This window comes from Benincasa hispida, chromosome 12 (genome assembly GCF_027475165.1).
Source record: "Benincasa hispida cultivar pf3 chromosome 12, pf3_genome.v1.1, whole genome shotgun sequence".
Classification (NCBI taxonomy): domain Eukaryota; kingdom Viridiplantae; phylum Streptophyta; class Magnoliopsida; order Cucurbitales; family Cucurbitaceae; genus Benincasa; species Benincasa hispida.
In genome coordinates, this window is record NC_143489.1 from 55629142 (window position 1) to 55650423 (window position 21282).

General features: G+C 24.6%; 1 protein-coding gene across 1 annotated transcript in view; it reads left to right on the forward strand.

Moving 5' to 3' along the window:
- The first annotated feature begins 2399 nt into the window (after positions 1 to 2399).
- Positions 2400 to 21282, forward strand: part of LOC120067539 (uncharacterized) — a 32894-nt gene continuing 14011 nt past the window's right edge. Inside the window, 20 exon segments of the mRNA XM_090308380.1 lie at positions 2400 to 2639; positions 5286 to 5503; positions 5598 to 5703; positions 6649 to 6754; positions 10650 to 10801; positions 11059 to 11239; positions 13063 to 13091; positions 13700 to 13848; positions 15099 to 15204; positions 15380 to 15475; positions 15557 to 15612; positions 15855 to 15978; positions 17377 to 17436; positions 17552 to 17713; positions 18056 to 18129; positions 18256 to 18349; positions 18553 to 18686; positions 18799 to 18879; positions 18979 to 19084; positions 19361 to 19423. Of these exon segments, the coding sequence (XP_090164506.1) occupies positions 2466 to 2639; positions 5286 to 5503; positions 5598 to 5703; positions 6649 to 6754; positions 10650 to 10801; positions 11059 to 11239; positions 13063 to 13091; positions 13700 to 13848; positions 15099 to 15204; positions 15380 to 15475; positions 15557 to 15612; positions 15855 to 15978; positions 17377 to 17436; positions 17552 to 17713; positions 18056 to 18129; positions 18256 to 18349; positions 18553 to 18686; positions 18799 to 18879; positions 18979 to 19084; positions 19361 to 19423 (2271 nt within the window). The 5' untranslated portion in view covers positions 2400 to 2465.

The following is a 21282-nucleotide window of genomic DNA, read 5'->3' on the forward strand; positions in this document are numbered from 1 at the left end:
TTAGTCTCTAGGTTTCAAATTGTTATACATTTAATCTTTAAGTTTTGAGTTTGATTTTAATTTATTCCTTGGATTTCAAAATGTTACAATTTTACTTTTGACATTTGAATTTTGCTTTAATTTGGTCTCTACGTCTCGAGGTTTACACTTTTTATCTCAATTTTTCACTAAATACTCACTTTCCATCTTTTGACGTTAATGGATGTTAATAAAATAAAAACCGTTAAAAGAATTATAATTAATTAAGTTTCACTATTTATATCACTTTTAAAATTAAATTTAAAATTTTACTTCTAATTATTTTTTATTAATTAATAGAAATTGACATCAATGATTGAAAGTAAGTATTTAATGAAAAATTAAAGTTAAAAATATAAAATCTAGAAATCCATGGACCAAATTGAAACGAAACTCAAATTTCAAAGATAAAATTGTAACATTTTGAAACTTAGGGACTAAACTGAAACAAACTCAAAACTTAAAGTCTAAATGTGTAACATTTAAAAATCCAGGGACCAAATAGAAACTAAAATCAAAACCTAATAACCAAAAAGGTATTATTTCCCCTTTTTTTTTTTTACTACCATTAGAAGTTTATGATCATAAAAATGAAGTTTAGATATTATTTTTTATTATATATAAAGACTTTTATATAAAATTAAAATTTATTTTTGAACTTTAAATTAAAACTTCTTTACACACCTATTCCTTACTAGTATTTCTATATGTAAACTTATTTGAGACCTGTTTTTCTTTTCTTTCTTTACTTAAATTTTTTTGGTTAAAATTTATTTATTATTTTTCTATTCCGGATATAAACTTGTTGAGACTTAATTTTTATTATTTTTTTTTAATAAAGCCATACACAACCTTTGTAAAAAGCATCCATTATACTATTGTATCAATCTTCAAAATATGGTGAAGGAATAACTATCACGTGGCTTTTTAACACTTTTATTCATGAAGCTTGAGTTTCAAGAGGAAAAGAAGGAAATTATTCATATGGAACAAATCATTTAAAGATCAAATTAATAGTTTTTAATCTATTAAATTAGGCTTAAAGATGATGGAGTTAATTCTAGCCTTTTCGCTTAACATTATTTACTATTTATTTAAAAGATTTAATTCACATTAATTGTTTTAATTTTAAAAATAATATATTTAAAATTATTGTTTTAAATGTCAAAATGCTGAAAATATTTTTCAATATAGCAAAATGTCAGTATAATAGACACTAATAGACATCTAATCAATATTAGTGATGGACACTGATAGATGTCTATTAATATTTATCACTAATAGATAATGATATTTTGTTATATTTGTAAATAAGTTAGTTCATTTTTCTATACTTGAAAACAATATTATATTTAAACATTTTATTTTATTTATTTGATTTTTCATGATAAATAGAATTTTTAATATTTAATTTTTATAATATTCTCGTAAATATATTTCAAATGTATAAGCTAAATGAAAGAAATTAAACCATAGTCATTTTATTTTAAAAATATTTGAATAACTTGATTTATTTCTTTTTTTTTTTTTCATTTGAGGTGATTCATGAAACCTTTTATCTTTTGTTGAAAAATACGACAGATGCTTTAAGTTAACCCACTTGAATTATGTTCGGGTTGATTATAATAAAATAATTAATTAAAGTTTTATATATGAAATAATTTTTTTATTTATATAAGGGATTTGGTTCGTAGCAATTTCTTTTTTCTTTTATATCCCGATATCTTATTTTCCAGTATCAATTATTAGTAAAATATATAGGAGAGTTTCAACCAAAGGAGCCTAAAAGAAGATCAAAATTTTGGCGTTCAATTTATTTATGAGTTTCAATAATTTTCTGACAGGGAGATGACTCATTGAAAAATATTGACAGAATATTTATGGCCATTTGCTACCATTAACTCTAAAAAAAAAAAAAAAAAAAAAAAAAAAAAAAAAAAAAAAAAAAAAAAAAAAAGTAGACATGCTTCTTTTAAAAAAGAATTATTACTTATCTTTTAAATTTGTGACTTTTTAGTAAATTTTCAAAATTATAATTTTAATCTCTAAATTTTGATTTTTTTAAAACCATTCATAGATCAATTAAACACAAAATTAAAATTTAATATTCCGATCACATAAAGTTCAAATGTATATCAAAACATATTCAATTAAATTTTTAAAAAATTAAATAATAAAAGGAATTTATTAGACACAGATTTAAAATATCAGAAAATTGGTTACAAAACTTTGAAAATTAAAAACCAAATAGACAAAGAAAAAAACTATCTTCAAAATTGACCATTATATTTTGTTTTTTGAATGATAAAAGTTTAGGCACCATAAATATATAGCTTAAGAACAAAGCTTTCATTTTGTATTTATTATTTGAATGGTCGATCTCTCTCCTTGTGCTTCTTCATCTGTACTGAATTGAATTGAACTTCTTGGAAAGTTCAGAGAGGAAGATGAAGGTGGCAGTGGTCGGGGCTGGGATCAGCGGTCTAGTTTCGGCTTATGTTCTAGCTAAAGCTGGAGTTGAGGTTGTATTGTTTGAGAAAGAAGATTATTTAGGTGGCCATTCCAAAACTGTTAACTTTGATGGCTTTGATTTGGATCTTGGCTTCATGGTCTTTAATCGAGTATTTTCTTCTCTCCCTTTCTATTTTTAAACAACAAACAAGTTATTTGCTATGAATTGGAATAATCTCAATATCATTTCATACTTGAACGGAAATTTAAAGATTGTTTTTCAAATCTATGTCTAATACGATTTATTTAATTAACAACGATTATATATTAACATAAGCATAATTCAACTATTATAATATTTGTACTATTGACTTCGAGATTAGAGGTTCAATTCATTCACTCAACACATCGTTAAAAAAAAAATAGAAAAATAAAAAAAGGAGTGAATACTTCTTTCTTTCTTTCTTTCTTTCTTTCTTTCTTTCTTTTTTTTTTTTTTTTGCTAAAGGAAGAAAAAAGAATAAGTTTTCTTTGGAAAAACGAGTTTTTTTATTTGTAAACCATTTAATTCCAATGTAGCATTGTTAATCATATATAGGCTATCAAGTATTGATATTCAAATTGTAAAAAACAAAATAAAAACAAAAACACTATGAATTAAAACATAAAATTCCACAAGATCTCATAAAATTCCAAAATCAAAATCTCCTTTTAAAACATACTAGAACGGTAAATAAACAAATAAAAAAATGTATTTGATTATTAACCCATACCCAATGTATAACTTCGTTAAGATATTTGCCTTAAAATCTCTGGATGTTTTCATTATTCTTTTTCTTATTGTTTAGTTCACATACCTCTTAACTGAAATGGACAATTTTGTTTGTTTATTTATTTATTTATTATTATTATTAGAGATAAACAAATGTCAAATAGTAAAAATAAAAAAAAAGTAAGACGCCGTTGAAGAAGAGAAGGGAGAAAAAAAAGAGGGGGAATAAAGAAGTATGATGATATTAATAGTTTTAGTTCATATACTAATATTGAGAGTGTTTTTTTATTTTTTTTAATTTAAAGATATTTTTTAAACTTTTGAAAGTTCAGGCATATATTTGACACTAAACACTACAGTTTCCATCCAAAAGTAATAACAGTGGTCTGAACTATTTTGAAAGTTTGAGTATTCTTAAAACTTTTGAAAGTTCAAAAATGTTTTTGACACAAAGTATAAAGTTGGTATTTTCTATAATTTAACATTTCTTTTAATTGAGTGAATATACAAAAATAATTATTTAATGGGTTAATTGGAAAGGTAAGGAAGTTTTTAAAAGAAATTAGAAGAAATGGGTAGTTTAGAAAAAATTAGGAAAATGGGGTTGATTTTTTGTCTTCTGTGGAGTGCGTCTCTTACTCGTTTTTTTTTACATAATATTATTTTTTTAAAAAATACAATTTTATTCATAAATTTTTTAAAAAAATATTTATATTTTTAGTCATTTAATTTTGATCTCTAAGTTTTATAATGTACAATTTTACCTTAAGATTTCAATTTTGTTTCAATTTAGTATTTACGTTTCAATATTTACACTTTTAATCTCGTCACTAATATTCATTTTCAGTTTTTAACATAAATGTCAATAAATTAATTTAAAATAATTTTATATGAAGTTAAATTTTAAAATTAATTTCAATAGTGATGAAAAATATAACTTCAAAATAATTATATTATATTTATTTCAAATGAAAAATTGAAGTTAAAAGTGTGAATCTTGAAACCTAGTGATCATAATTTCTATAAAGTAAAACAACATTGTAAATATTTGTGTAAATGTCGATGTGAGAGCAGAAATTTATAAAAAAAATGGAAAATAATTACAAAATAATATCAATTATTGGTGATTAATTACAAAATTAAACGACATGAAATATTTGCATACAAAAAAAAATTATAAATTGTTAACTATAAAAAGTACATGTTTATACCAATAAGATGACCTTGGACTTGGAGTATCTAATCTAAAATCTTGATAATTCTTATGGAAATTATAGTTCAGAATCTTAACTTCAATTTTCACTCATTTTCCATTTTTAGTACTAATGCCTATCAATTCATTTAGAATAATTAATTTCAAGTTATATTTTCCATCACCATTGAAATTAGTTATTTTAAAATTAATTTATTGACATTTATGTTAGATTGAAAATGAATATTTAGTTAAAAAAATCAAAATTAAAAGGGTAAATATTGAAACTTAAAGACTAAATTGAAGTAAAATTGAAATCTTAAGAGTAAAACCATCACATTATAAAACTTAGAGATCAAAATTGAACGACTAAAAATATAAAAATTTTGAAAAAATTTATGGATAAAAATGTATTTTTTTAAAAAAATAATATTACGTCATTTCAATACTAAATTTTTTTTTTCAAACTACCCCTTTCTTCTAATTTCTTTTAAAAACCTCCTTACCTTTCCAATTAACCTCTATTTATTAGACATAACATTAAAAGCTTAAATGACTTAATTAGTAATACAAAATCAAAAGTCTAAGAATCTATTAGACACTTTTTAAAGTTCAACGATAACCAATTTATACACAAATTCACTTTTAAAATTTAGAGATCACCTACTTCACACAAACTAGAAAGTTGAGGACTAAACTTCTAATTATTTATCCTATATCTAATCTCTCATGACAACTATAATTATATTGTATGATTCTAATGAGTTTATACTTTATACTTCAACATTTTGTTGTAGTGGAGTAAATTGTATTGCATTGTTTATTATATAGTTTCCTTGTATGATCATGCAGGTAACGTATCCAAATTTGATGGAGTTTTTTGATGAGTTGGGTGTTGAAATGGAAACATCAAGCATGTCCTTCTCAGTTAGTTTAGACAAAGGACAAGGTTGTGAATGGGGTAGTCGAAATGGCCTTTCAAGTGTTTTCGCTCAAAAGAAGAATATTCTAAATCCATATTTCTGGCTAATGATTAGGGAGATAATAAAATTTAAAGATGATGTTATCAAGTTAAGTATTATTAACTATTATTATAGCCCTCCACACACAAATTATATTTTAAACTAACGAATCATATACTATAATGGCAATATGTATAAGCAGTTATCTTGAAGTTATGAAAAATAATCCAGATATTGATCGGGATGAAACATTGGGAACATTTATCAAGTCAAGGGGCTATTCCCAATTATTTCAAAAGGCTTATCTCGTAAGAATTTCTTTTAACTCTTTTTCACACCTAAAAAATTATTTGATTAAAAAATATCTCTAACTGTAATTAATATTACACATCACTAACCTTTCATAAAAGTCTATTAGAATGTTAAACAAAAAATAGGATTGAAGATATTGTGAAGATCATAATTTTCATTTAGTTTTCTTCTAACAAATTTTTACATCAAGAATAGTTTTGAAAAGTTTAAGTGAAGAGTAATATTACAACTTTCAAAAGAATAGAACTTTTTTTTATATAAAAATCGCAACATCTAGGATTTCTCTTTTATAAGGTTAAATATTAAAAAATAGCTCTTAACTATTTATGAAGTTGGTTTCAATTATACATCCGAACTTTGAAAAGTTTCATTTTAACATTTAAGTTTGATTTTTTTTTTTCTTTTCAAAACAACTCTCGAAGTCTTTTGGCATTATATATACATTTACGGAAATGCTTGTGTATGCTTATGTGTTGTGTTTAAGAAAACAAATCTAAAAATACACCAAAAATAAAGTTTGGATTTAGGATTAGTGGAAAAAGAACCATCAAGAAAAGAACAAAAAGTTAAAAATTTAGAGTTGAAAGGAAGAAGACGACAACATGTATGCATCTTTATTTTTTTCTATGTATATGTTTAGAATTTTTTTTAGGTAAATATATATGTCTAGACTTGTTTATATAAACAATAGACACAAATTTTTTCGTCTATGAATTTTTTAACAGTAAAAATCTTCTAAGATTGTTTTGAAAAGAAAAAACATCAAACTTCTAAAGTCAAAATGAAATATATAAGTTTGTAATATAATTGAAACAAACTATTTTTGCTATAATTTAGCTTTTTTTTAAAAAAAAAAATAATTTAGCCAAACATATGAAAGATAAAATATGTCTTTTACTCTTTTCTAGTGTATATTTTAACAATAATATTTCTTTGTGTAGGTTCCAATGTGTTGTTCAATTTGGTCCTGTCCTTCAGAACAAGTTCTCAACTTTTCAGCTTTCTTGGTTTTCTCCCTTTGTCGAAATCATTACGCACTTCAGGTTTTTTAATCATTTAATTTATTGAAAAAAAAAAACTTAAATTTCAAAATTTTATAATTATAATTTCCAATTTTGAATTAATTTGAATTTAGTTCTTAAATTTCAAAAGTTACACTTTTAGCTTTTAAATTTTGAATTTCATTTCAATTTTGGTTTCTATATTTCAAGATTTATCATTTTAATCTTGATTTTTTTACTAAATATTTACCTTTAAAATAATTGTTAAGTGAAATTTAAAATTTATTTTAATTGTGTTGAATAAAATAATGAAACTAAATTAATTTTAATGAATTTAATTCTTTAATTTAGTTAATAGATATTGATAAAAAAAAAAAAAGAGAATGTATTTAGTAAAAATATAAATTTTGAAACCTAGAATAAATTGAAACAAAATCTAAAACTTCAACGGTAAAATTGTAACGTTTTAAAGTATAAGGACTAGATGTGTAATATTTTAAAATTTTGAGATTAAATAGAAATTAAATCCAAATTGTAGTTGCAAAAAGTATTTTTCCTAATTTATTTGTGTTATAATGTCTCCTCATATTGGAGAACATATTATATGATTTGACATGCAATTTCCTTAGTTCATCGAATTTGCAGTTATTCAACTCTCCACAATGGCTTACTGTTAAGGGGCGTTCACATTCTTACATTAAGAAGGTGGTACAAGTTTTGTTTACTATATAAACCTTCTGATCAAATTGAATTAACAATTTTTTTTATCCTATGTGAGAGTTGATCTTACTTCACAAATACACTTAGTATATCATGTTTGAGAATAATTTTAAAATAGTTAAAATCACTTCTGTGATGTTTAAAATTAGAAATAGTTATAAATATAGTAATTAGATCAAAATATTAGCAGATATAACATAATGTAAAAACTTATAAATATGACAAAATTTAAATAGTCTATCAGTATAGACCATATTCCTAGTAGGAGTCTATCAGTGATAGACCATATCGTTGGTAAGAATCTATTAGCGAAAGAAGTCTATTATTACATATAGACTTTGCTATATTTGTAATTTTTTTAAAATGTTGTTATGCACTCTGTTATTATCCCTAAAAATGCTACTCAACACAATTACTATTAAAATTACTTTTGAGCATGTCTTTTTATGGTATATGAAATTAAACAGAGGATACCTACGGTACGTTAGAAATTGTTAAAAACAATGTTACAACATTCCACAGAACATTAGACAAAATAAACAATAAACAAAACATCAGAGATTAGGAATCCAGTTTGGTGAACACCACCTACGTCTAGGGGTAGAGTGCCTAGGAAAGATATCTTCACTAATATAAATGAAAAGTAATTACAACGTAATACTTATTTATAACTACAACATGATTACAGTGACCCCCGTAGAGCTTAATCACTCAGCCATTCAACTAAGCTCTCCCTAGATCTGAGACTCACCTCTTCGTGACTTAGGCTCCTCCTCAGTATTAATATCAGTGAAGAACTACATACACTCCCCCTAAGATTGAGACTCTCTCTCAACAAAACTTAAGCTCCAAGTCGTGAGACTCCCCCTCACTTGAACTTTTTCTTCCCCTTTCAAATGAAGCACTCCATTTGAATAACTTAGGCTTCCCCTAAGCTTGAGAATCCCTTCTCAAGAAGTTTAATAATGAATACAATATAATTTTGAGTAAATCTCCAACCTTACAACGACATGATCTTCGTCTCTTCAAAGATTGACACAACACTTGTGACAAAACACGCACAAGACAATGACAATCAATATATTCTTATAAAAAAGGCCAACCTAAAACTCCAAAAGTAATTCCTTTAAATATTCACAGTAGAAAGGCAAAAGAGCAACTCTAGATTCGATACCAGACATGCACATGCCAGGTAAGAAATCTGCAAAAGGACTACAAACAAAATTTTCCACAGAAAATTTTTTTCACAAAATCAACATTTCAAGAAACAAACCTTCATTAGATATGATAGATGCAGACCCAACCTGAATAACATCTACCCGTTTTAAACAAATATTGCCAATACAACATTTATAACAGTATTGAAATAATATATAAAAGTATAAAAATCCAAACGTTACATTGCTTTTTAATGTTTAAAAGAACATTTGAGTGTAATTCTAGACATGATAAAAGTGATTTAAACACAATGTCAAAATTACTTCCAGACATGCTTTAAAACCTCTGAATTGATTCAATTTAAGCGCGATTCTGAACATGATAAAAGGGAGATCAAATTTGTCTCTAAACCTAAATCTTAATTAAGGTTGAAATTGAATCAATTTAGATGTTTTAGTATTTGTGATGAATTAAAGAGTTTATATGATTAGAGGGTTTACAATTTTAGTTCATTAAAGTTTTCGTATGAAGTTGTTTTGATAAAATTAAACAGGTTCAAGAAGTATTGATGAGTCAAGGATGTCGAATAAGTACTTCTCAAAAAGTTTGTTCTATCTCAACAACCGATGAAGGCTAGTATAGTTGAATTAGATCATGGAAGATGGTTTAAACTTTTTTTTTTTCTTTTTCGTGCTATTTGTTTAAAAAATATCTCAATACTTTCAAAATATTATCGTAGAACTTTCTTAAATGTTCCAAAAATACCTTTGGAGTATAATTTTTTTAGAATTTTGGATGAAAAATGAGATATGAAATGGTGTGATAGTGACCGGAAACGATAACGAAATTTTGAATCACCACATCGTCTTCGATCATTGCTACACATATGTTCTAAGTCTCGATTTTTATTTTCAAAGGTAGTTTTAAAACATTTATGAAAGTTGAAAAGCAATATTGCAATATTTGAAAGTGAAAGAGTATTTTTAAACAAATAACAAAGTCGAAAGTATTTCTTATAATTTAGCCATAAAAAATAATTATAACATTGATTTCTTAATGTTTGGTATACATTACAATTTATCAGGGTGCATTGTAAGATGTGAAAATGGATTTGAAGAAAATTATGATGCTTGTGTTATAGCAACACATTCTCCTGATACTTTAAGAATGTTAGGAAATGAAGCAACATATGAAGAAGTGCAAGTACTTGGGGCTTTTCACTATGTTTATAGGTACCTTAATTTCTTGTCTCATTCTAAATTTAAATATTTGCTAATACATACATACATGTACTCTGAGGGTCCAAAATAATGTGCAGATACTATTACCTTTTTATTTTAAAAGAAAATATTCTTTTTTTTTTTTTTTTTTGATTGCATAACCTGAAAGAGAATTAAAAAATCAATTTTACAATTCCTCATTAAATTTTTTATAGAGAAAATAAGTGAAGAAAATTTGATAAATATTTTTCATGATAAATTTTCACATATAGAAAAAAAAGTATCAAACTATTTACAGAAATAGAAAAAAAAAAAGATAGTCAGACACTGATAGACTTCTATCAAAGAAGATTAAAATTTTACTATTTTATTTAAATAATTTTCCTTATTTTTCTATTTTTGAAAATTTCTATTTTATTATATTTAATAAACGAGGACATAATGTGCAAATGAATTATTTATTTATTTATTTATTTATGGGTGTGTAAAAGCAAGTGGTGCATGGGATTAGTGCAGTTAATCATGGCTCATTTAAGTTTTTTTTCACGTTGACTTCACATCCAAAAACAAGAAGCCCAAAAAAATTATTTTTTTTTTTAAAAAAAGGGAAATTTTTTTTCTCATTCAAAAAGGGCATTTTTTAGAATCTCATTAGTATTCCCTAATATTTTTTTTTGTCTCATTCCCTTAAAATGTCAAAAAAAAATTTTTTTTTTATATCTGCTAATATTTTGAACTTGATTGCTATATTTGTAATTAGCTCTGTAAATTTTATTGAGTGAGAATTCAAATAGTTGATGGGGGAAATTTTACTAATATCTTTACTAATTAAATTATACTTGATCTCATAATCATTTTTTAATATTGGCAGTGATATTTATCTTCATCATGACAAAAAATTCATGCCCCTAAATCCAACAGTATGGGGTGCGTGGAACTTTCTTGGAAGTACAAACAATAAAGTGTGTTTGACATACTGGCTCAATATAATCCAGGTTAGTAGCTCTATTATTCCACTATATATGAAATACTTATTGCATCAATTTCAACATTAATTTATAAACAAAATCGGAGAGAAATTAAGATTTATAGATAGAATGTCTTTAAAAAGAATTCGAACTCAAGAACTCTTGTTTTGGACAATTAATTCAAAAATTTAAGTTGATGGATAATGATAAATTTAATATTATAAGGAGAGATAGGACATTATTTAAGATGAAAAAAGTGGTTGGTTTGGATTGTGAAAATGCAGAATGTTGGTGAAAGGGATCCTCCATTTTTTGTAACTTTAAATCCAGAGGAAGAGCCAAAAGATGTACGGTTGAAGTGGTCAACTGGGCATCCAGTCCCATCAGTTGCAGCTTTGAAGGCTTTAAATCAGCTTCATACCATTCAAGGATATAGAAGAATTTGGTTTTGTGGAGCATATCAAGGTCATTCATTCATTGCCTCTAATAACTCTCACTTTTTTATTTTCTTCAAAACAAATAAATTTTGTGAATAAAGAACATAATGCAACGGAACTATACAACCATGTTATAAACTAATTTATATTGGGTAACTATTTTAAATAGTAAAATTACTCAAAATATTTTCAAACATAACAAAATGTTACTGTCTATCAGTGATAGATTGTGATAGACATGCGATAGACATCTATCAGTAGGCGATAGATCGTGATAGACATCTATTAAAAACTAATAGATGTAAATGTCTATCAAAGTCTATAATTGATAGATAGTGACATTTTACTACACTTATAAATAAGTTGGTTTATTTTCCTTTATTTGAAAACAACCCTAACTTATATTATTACCTATAAAAAAAAGTTAAATGAAAATGAAGAATAATACTCCTAGTTTTTTAAAACATACATTTTTAGTCTTTGATTTTTTAGAATATGTGCATTTAGTCCCTTAGTTTTCAAAATGTACCTTTTTAGTCCCCAAGTTTTTAAGAATAAGTTTAAAAGATCCCTGAATTATTTTTTATTTTCTCTTTATATAATTATATGAAATTTTGAATTATAACAATATGTTTAAAGAATAATTTTAGAGTGAAGATGTAATCTTTAAAGAAATAATTTTTAATTTAAAATAATAATAATAAATTCATGCAAGGACTTTTTAAACCTATTTTTAAAAATTTAGGGACTAGGAAGGTATATTTCAAAAACTTAGAGACCAAATGAACCTATTCTAAAAAACTCAAGGATTAAAAAGATATGTTTTGAAAACTCAAGGACCAAACACACATATTGTTTATAACTCGGGGACTTAAACAGTATTTTCCCCTAATTTCGTTTTAGTACAAAAGGCAAGCCTATCTTAATCTTAAATTTTAAGAAGGGTTGCAACTTTGACTCTCTAATAAACTATTGCTCCAAATATTATTAGAAAAAAAGTCTCTCTTTTGCTTTCCATGAATTTAAAACATATATATGTAGATATGAAACTGATAAAATTTAAGAGAAAACAATATTAGAGTTAAATAGGTTGTTAAAATTTATGAATTTTGATACTGTTATTCAATGATTAATTTGTGAATAGGTAAAAAATTACTTTTGGGTTAGACTTCATTTTAATAAAATTAATGAATTTTGGAATATTCTTAAACTTTTTCTTAGGGTTAAAATTAATATAAAAAATATATATAAAAAATTAATATAAAAATTAGCAAAAACATAATCGGAGAGTAGCAATTGCGACACTTATTTAAGTTTAGTACCCGATTTGATAAAATTGAAATTTAGTGTCAAAATTGAAATAACCTAACAAGTTTGTGAGTCAAAATTAATGTTTTTCCCAACGTATCATCATGTTCATTTTTTAATAATTTTTCTCTCTATTGATTCATGTATGGTACACTTGTATTATATAAATATATATGATTTGAGGTTAGACAAATTAAAATTTGTCAAATAAGATAAATTCATCCAAAAAAAATTTGAGAGAATATTCTCTAACAGTATTTGTTCTATTTCAAATATGATTCAATGAAACATGAATAACTATTAAAATCCAAAAATACTAATAAAACACTAATTAAAATTAAAACTAACAACTAAACAGATATGATCTAAATTATACTAATTATCTAAGTTTTCATGTTACATCATTTTTTCCCTCAACAATTAACTTTAATTATATTAGCTACATGACATATTTTTAATCTAAAATATGATTTCTATATGTTCTATTTTGTGTTGTATTTCATAAAGTATAGTTTTGACATGTTATGTTGGTTTTTTGTTCAGGTTATGGCTTCCACGAAGATGGATTAAAGGCAACTAAATACTACTCTATTTTAATTTTTTCTAAGCTTACGTAATAAACTATAGATTAGATGAGAAAGGTCAACAGTCAATATTTTGTTTATGTGTTTTTTCTAAATTTCAATAATTTAGATTCTGTTTGGTAATCATTTTATTTTTTATTTTTGATTTTGGAAAATTTGCTTATTTTCTATCAATTTCTTATAATGGCAAGCATCTTTCTTAAGTACAATAATTGAATTCTTAATCAAATTCTAAAAATAAAAAGAAGTTTTTAAAAACTATAGTTCCGTTTTGTAACCATTTTCTTTTTTTCTTTTTGTTTTTTAAAATCAATCTTATTGACACTACTTTCACCTCTAAATTTCTTTTTTTGTTATCTTCTTTTTATCAATGGTTTAAAAAATCAAGTTAAAATTTGAAAATTAAAAAAGTAACTTTTAAAAAGTTATCTTTGTTTTTGAAATTTGGCTAAGAATTGAATCATTGTACTTAAGAAAGATGCAAATTATTGTAAGAAACGAAAAGAAAATAGGCTTAATTTTTAAAGACCAAAACAAATAAAAAAAATGATTCTAATTAATTAAAATGTAAACTAACATATAAATAATATCTGCAGGCTGGTATTATGGCAGCTCATAATGTATTGGGAAAAAGTTTTAATCTTTTGAGCAACCCCAAACACATGGTTCCTTCTTTGGTGGAAAGAACTGCACGTCTTCTTGTCACTAGATTTTTTAGACAATATATATCTGCTGGATCATTAACGTAAGTTCATATTATACTCTATTTAGGTTAGGCAATAAATATTTGGTATTTTATTTTTAAAATTTAAGCTCATAAATCCTATTCTCATCTATAAGTTTCTTTACTTTGCGTTATTCATTTGTTCCTATAATTTTTTTTCAAAAATCAAAACCAAAAAATTGAAAAAAAAATAGTTTTAAATTTTTTTTTATTGATTTAGAAATTTGAATAAGAATTTAATATTATATTTTTCTAAAGAAATGTATTAACCAATATGATAAGGTAATGGAAAGAAAACAAACACAAGTTTTTAAAACAAAATCTTAGTTTTTGGTTTTTTAACATTGTAGTTTATTCATTCATTTATTTATGATGATTTCCCTACCATGATTTTAATCTTTTCTAGCTAAACATTTTATGAAAACAACTCTTAAAAAGTGCATGAAAAACACAAATATATAAATAGATGAAAGTAATGTTTATAAATTTGATTTTTCTAAATAAAAAATAGGCCCCATTTGACAACAACTTTACTGTTTACTTTTGTTTAAAAAGAACAAATTATTGCTTGCTTCTTACTAATTTTTCAAGCATATGTTTTACCATAGTTAAAGACACTTGAATCACTAGTCAAATTATGAAAACAAAAGCATAATTTTCAAGCATATGTTTTTATTGCTTGCTTCTTACTAATTTTTCAAGCATATGTTTTTATCATAGTTAAAGACACTTGAATTACTAGTCAAATTCTGAAAATAAATGCATAATTTTGAAAACTACTTTCTTTAGTTTTTAAAACTTTACTTGGTTTTTTAGAAAACGTCAATAGGAAGCGGATAACAAAATATAAAAGTACTTTATAAATGGAAGTTTTATTTATAAACTTAACATTTAAAGACAAAAAATTTAAAAACCAAATAATTAATCAAATCAGACCTAAATGATTATCAAACATGCTTTAACTTATATCAAATATACAAAGAGAATTATTATAGTTAACAAATTTGTTATAATATAGTGTCTCAAATTTTGATTTTAGCTCTAGGATAGAAAAAACTATTGGCAAAAATTTCCAGTTCTAAATTTTTGTTTGATTCAACACACTCCAATGACTCAACAATTTCTCCTAATTCAGTTTCATTCTCAAGTCAATAATGCAAAAAAAAAAAAAAAAAAAAAAAAAAAAAAAAAAAAAAAAAAATGACTATCTTATTCCTCTTATAAAAAGGAAAGAAGCTGATACACATAGTTGCTTGGTTTTTAAACAACAGTTTAATGGAGGAAGGGGGCACTGTGTTCAACTTTGAGGGAAGAAGTAAAAAATTTATTGATCTAAAGGTCTCTTTAAAAGTTCATACTCCTCAATTTTATTGGAAGGTATGTAATTTCTAATGTGTTTTTACTACAATTTTACACATTTGGAATTGTCAAGGTTCTATTTTTTGGGCAATAAAATGGAGTTTTAGGTACTTTTCAAATTTGTTTACATTTTTCTAATGACATAAATTTATGGTGTTATTTAACGATCATCAATAAAAAAATATAATAACAGATTATGACACGAGCTGATTTGGGTCTTGCTGATGCATATATTAATAGAGATTTTTCTGTTGTGGATAAAGATGAAGATGTTCTCAATCTTTTTATGGTGAGCTTAGTTTATTTTAATCCATCTTTAATAAAATATTTTGGGTAGAATTTGTTTCATACTTTTTTTTTTTTTTGGTAGATTCTCATTGCCAGCAGAGATACAAATTCTTCCCTTGCAAAATCAAGGAGGAAAAGGTATATATGTGTATCAACTTGTTAATTTATATTTTAATTTTATTTATTTATCGGTAAATATATAAAAGAATTATTTAAATGATAAAACTGTTGAAAATATTTATAAATAATAGTAAAATATCACAGTACATCTATGGTAGATTGCGATAGACAATAAAATTTTACTATATTTATAAATATTTTGATTCATTTTCATATATTTTAAAAAAATCAAATATATATCATTTAATATTGTTTTTTAGGGGATGGTGGACGCCTCCATTATTTACAGCCAGTTTTGCTTTTGCAAAGTCTTCATTACAACATGCTTTAAGGAACAACACTCCTACACAGGCTCGTACCAATATATCTCGTCATTATGACTTGGTATTAATATTTACTTCTTTTTTTTTTTATTCTTCATTCTCTTTTTAAAAGAAATGAGACAATATAAATGTTGACTATACGTTAGAAAATTAAGAAACTTCGTAACCTTTATAAGATATATGAAATACACTTCTTATAGTCAATTGTTTTTGAGATAAGACTCCAAATTTATTTAATACATTACCAAAGGCATAAACCCAAATGGGTATTTAGTAAAAAAAAAAATCTAAATCAAGAATAGTGACGAGGAGAATAATAGGATAATTAGTATGTTCGAGTTTAATATTTGTTCAGTGTTAATGTAGATTAATTAATGTGTTTAGTTAGTATGTCACAATTAACTAGTTAATTATCATTTAGGATTATTAAGAGAATTTTTTATAATCTATTTGAATAGAACCTTTGTTTTTTAGAGTGCGTTCTCTCAAACTTAGGGATGGATTTTTCTTTTCGTCTATGAATTTGACCTAATACCTCAATTTGTTGTATTAAATAGTGACCTCGAAGAGATATTATCTTGAAATTGAGGATCACAAATTGAAAAGATGAGAGACTTGATTTATAAGATATATGAGTTATTAAATTAAACCTAATCTTATGGCCAATTATTTAATAATTAGTCCATTTCATGCTAGGGAATTGAAGGTCAAAATTCTTAGTTTTGTATTTGATAATTTTCAATTAAATTTGGTAATTTTGTTTAGCTTTATGAGAAAAGAGAATAGTTTATCAAGACTACTAGGTGAGAAACCTACTTAAATGTACAAAATGAGAGCAATTTATTTTGGTTAATTTGAATATATTAGAATAATTGAAAAAGAAAAACAATTATTCAAGCTCATTTGTTTAAATTTTGTGTCATTTCTTTCTTTAATCTTTGTTGGCTAATAGATATCATTGGATTCTTTGTTGTGTTTTAGAGCAACCAACTTTTTTCTTTATTCTTGGATGAAACAATGACATACTCGTGCGCTATTTTTAAGGTGAGAATATATATTTTTTTTAGAAAATTTCTTTTTTAACAAGGTACTCAAGAAAAGTGGGATCCGAAGGTGTATCAAAACATCTCAACTAAGTTCTCAACTAAGATTCTTTAGAACAATTTGATAACTTTTTTTTTTTTTTCAATTTTTATAAATGTTTTCAAACTTGTGAAGATAATTTTTGTATCAATGAAATCAAGCTTCTCATTTTATCATTTTTTACTTTAAAAATTTATATTACATACCTAGAAATAAATATAACTAATTTTTTTCAATAATTAATTTTAAAACTATAAAAAAAGAAAAAAGGTTATTGAAAAAAAATTAAGATAGATAAAGAAAGAAACAAGAAACAAGAATAAAAAAGTTACAAATGGGTGTTCGTTTTGTTTTCTTATCTCGTTTTTGTTAATAGACAAAAGACGAAGATCTCAAAGTTGCACAGTTGAGAAAAATATCTCTTCTTATTGAAAAGGTGAGTTCTATTCTACTGCCAATTTTAATTATTGCATAATTTATTAATGAGCAGTTTAATTAGTTTTATTTTCATTATTAATTCTATATTCTATATATATCTTAATTAATGTTAGGCAAGAATTGACAAGAAGCATCATGTTCTAGAAATTGGATGCGGTTGGGGAAGCTTAGCTATTGAAATTGTGAAGCAAACTGGTTGTCATTATACTGGCATTACTTTGTCTGAACAACAATTAGAATATGCACAGAAGAAAGTAAAAGATATTGACCTTCAGGTATTAATCAACCGTTTCTAAAATTTATGTATTAACTCTAATTTATGTTAGTGGTACGACGTTCAGAGAGTTTCTTTTTATTATTTTATTATTTCGTAATTGAGATTGAAAAGAGAATTTCGTATGATTGAAGAAAATTCCATCCAATGAATTTTCTTTAGGTAGTTCATGTCTTTTCTGGTATTTTTTTCTTTGTGAATTTGTTTTATTTTTTCAATTATTTTTTAGCTTATTATTACAAAGAAGGAGAAGTTTATTTTATTTTATTTTTTTTTAAAAAAAGAAACATATTATCACTTCAATTAGTTCTTTCCATGCTTCATTTCTGGTTTAATTTTGCAGGATCAGATCAATTTTCTTCTTTGTGACTATCGACAATTATCGAAAATGAAGAAATATGATAGGATTATATCATGGTATATTTTTTCCTCAATTTTTTCTTAATGAGCTCGACAACTTGAGAAATTGAGAAAATTGTGATATAATCGCATATGAACGTACTAATTTTATATAAATTAATTATTATTATTTTTGTATTCCAGTGAGATGATAGAAGCTGTTGGCCACGAGTTCATGGAAGATTTTTTTGGTTCTTGTGAATCAGTGTTAGCAGAAAATGGTCTTTTTGTTCTGCAGGTTACAAAAATTTTATTTAATTTCTATATAAGAAAAAATAGTTTTTTTTTTTTTTTTTAAAAAAACAATAAATAATAAGAAGTGTATGTCAATTACCGTCGAATTAACTATATTTACTTTGATAAAAAAGAAAATTTTATTATTGTATTTACACAATAAATGCAAAGTTAACTAATAATGTCTTAATTTGATTATTTCATTAGTTCATATCAATACCGGATCAACGTTATGACGAACATCGTCTAAGTCCTGATTTTATGAAGGAAATATTTCCAGGTGGATGCCTTCCATCATTAAATAGAGTAACAACAGCCATGGTTGCAGCATCAAGACTTTGGTTAATAAACTCCACTAAATCTTTTTAAGATTTCTTTATGGTAATTTTAATTTACTTTTTTCCCTTCTTGTTTAAAAAGAACTAATTAAATGAATTACTTTCTTATTTGTAGTGTGGAACATTTAGAGAATATTGGAATTCATTACTATCAAACATTGAGGTGTTGGAGAAAGAATTTCATAAATAATAAGAGGTAAAGAATCTTTATCATTTGTTCATGTCACATTTTGGAAGAAAGCTATTAAACATATGCTTGCTATAAATGCATTGCAATGAAAATTTTATGTTTCAGCAAGATACTCGAGCTCGGATTTGATGAAAGTTTCATACGCACTTGGATATACTATTTTGATTATTGTTCCGCTGGTTTTAAATCACACACTATTGGAGATTATCAAGTAAGTATATGGTCTCGGTTTAATGAAGAGATAAAATATCAAAATCTCAATTATTATCTTCGTGAATGTAATTTATAAATTAAAAAATAGGGAAAAATATTTATTAGGTTAAATCATAAGTTTAATCTCATTTTTCTGAATTTTTAATTTGGTGTCTAGTGGCCTTTTAAAGTATCGAATATCTTTTAAAATTAATTAATCTACTGAACTTAAATTAAATCTTAAATTAGATTGTGTCTAATCCAACCTTAAACATTCCCTTCTTTCCTTTGACAGATCGTATTTTCAAGGCCTGGAAATATTGCAACATTCAGCGATCCATATCAAGGAATTCCTTCAGCAAATTGAATTGATTTTAATAAGAATTTTAAGGTGTAAGGTTCTCTTTTCATTTGCAATTTATTACTTTGTAAGGAATAAAAATCATACATTTTACTCCTAAATTTGAACTTTTTATAAGAATTACCAATACCAAACAGTGATATAAATTTTACCCCGAATATTATAGATTAGTTAAAAAGGTTTGGACCAAACTATAATTGTTTATGTAATGTATTTGTTTCAAACTCAATCTCTACCATTTGAAATATATATATATAAATATTTTTAATTTAGTCTCTTACGAGTGGTAAATATCAAAAAATTGTTATACTATATATTGGATGAGAAAACCGAACCTCTGACCTCAAGATTGATATATAATATATATTTTAAGAAAACTGTGTATGAAGCAAAGACTTGGAAATTCTGGTTTTAAGTAATATGTATTTGGAATGAAAGTTAGGAAGGATAAAAATAAAATGTAGATTTATACATGAACCTTGAGTTAAGGAAATATGTTCTTGTATTTAATCCGTGTAGATTTTATATTAGTTCAAATTTATCATCACTAAAAAGAAAAAAGAAATATATACATAATTTGTATGTACTAATATTAAATTGAATATCATACATATATTTCTTTTGCCTTGAATAAGTTTAATTTGTAGATTAAAAACTTGTTTAATAGGACTAATTTAAAATTAAATAAATTTTATTTTATTAATTTTGGTTTAGTGGTTTGTAATTCAAATTCAACTCAATTTCAATTAAATTTGTTGTTTTGAATTTTAAAATCGAGATTTGACTCCAATGTAATTTTGTTTCATTTATAATCTAATGTTTTAAGTTTACTATATTTTAAAATAAAATTTCATAGACTTTTTTACTTTAATTAATTTCAAAATGTTATTTTTTTAACTATAATATACTAACTTAAAATCAATTACTGAACCATATATATATCTATATATCACCAAATTTCATTTTTAATTCCTAAAGTTTGAATTAACAAAAAAAAAAAAAACCTAAAATTTGAGTTATAATTTTTATTTAAAATTAAAAATATTATTAAATTAAATTAACAAAAAATATTATCATTGTCATGTAGAGGTATCGTGTGCAGAGCACAATAAAAAAAAAAATGAATAATAGTTTTCAATCCCAAAGAGAGAATTATATAATATGATGATACTTTATTTTAAACATATAAGAAAAGAGAGAATTAAAAAAAGATAATCTAGTGATAATAATAACTTTAAAAAATAGAAGAGAGAGTATTTGGAAAAATTGTTATTGTAATTAAAATAAATTTGTTTAAGAGATGGTCTTTATATTTCAAACACATGAAACTCATATATAATTTCTAAATTGTTGGGCTTAAGATGTCTAACTCATAACCAAATAAAGTTTGCTTTTAAAAATTTTTAAAATTTGATTTCACTATCATAAACACATGAGTAGATATATTGAGGTTTTAATTTTACAAAAATATTGTTGAAAATATCGATAAAATGTCGATGTTGATAGATATTTCTGGAAATTTTTAAAAACAAAAGTTCAAAAAATAAATTTACTATCTTTATTGAGTTCCATCTATTATCAATTTACTATCTATCCGATCTTATCCCCAAAATGGGAGGCTTATTGAGCAGTGATATTGGACTACTCTCACTTATGTGGATCAAAGGACAATCCCGAATAAATAGGCATGGTTAGCTTAAGATTAAGATCGAGTTACCTAGGTCATCTAAGCGAAATAGTCAGTCTTAAATAGTAAACAACGTTATAATGTAAGAGTAACTTATTTCTTAGTTTGATCTTATGCAAACTCATTGCATAGGACGCCCCCACTCCTCATGTCAATACATGAACAAATC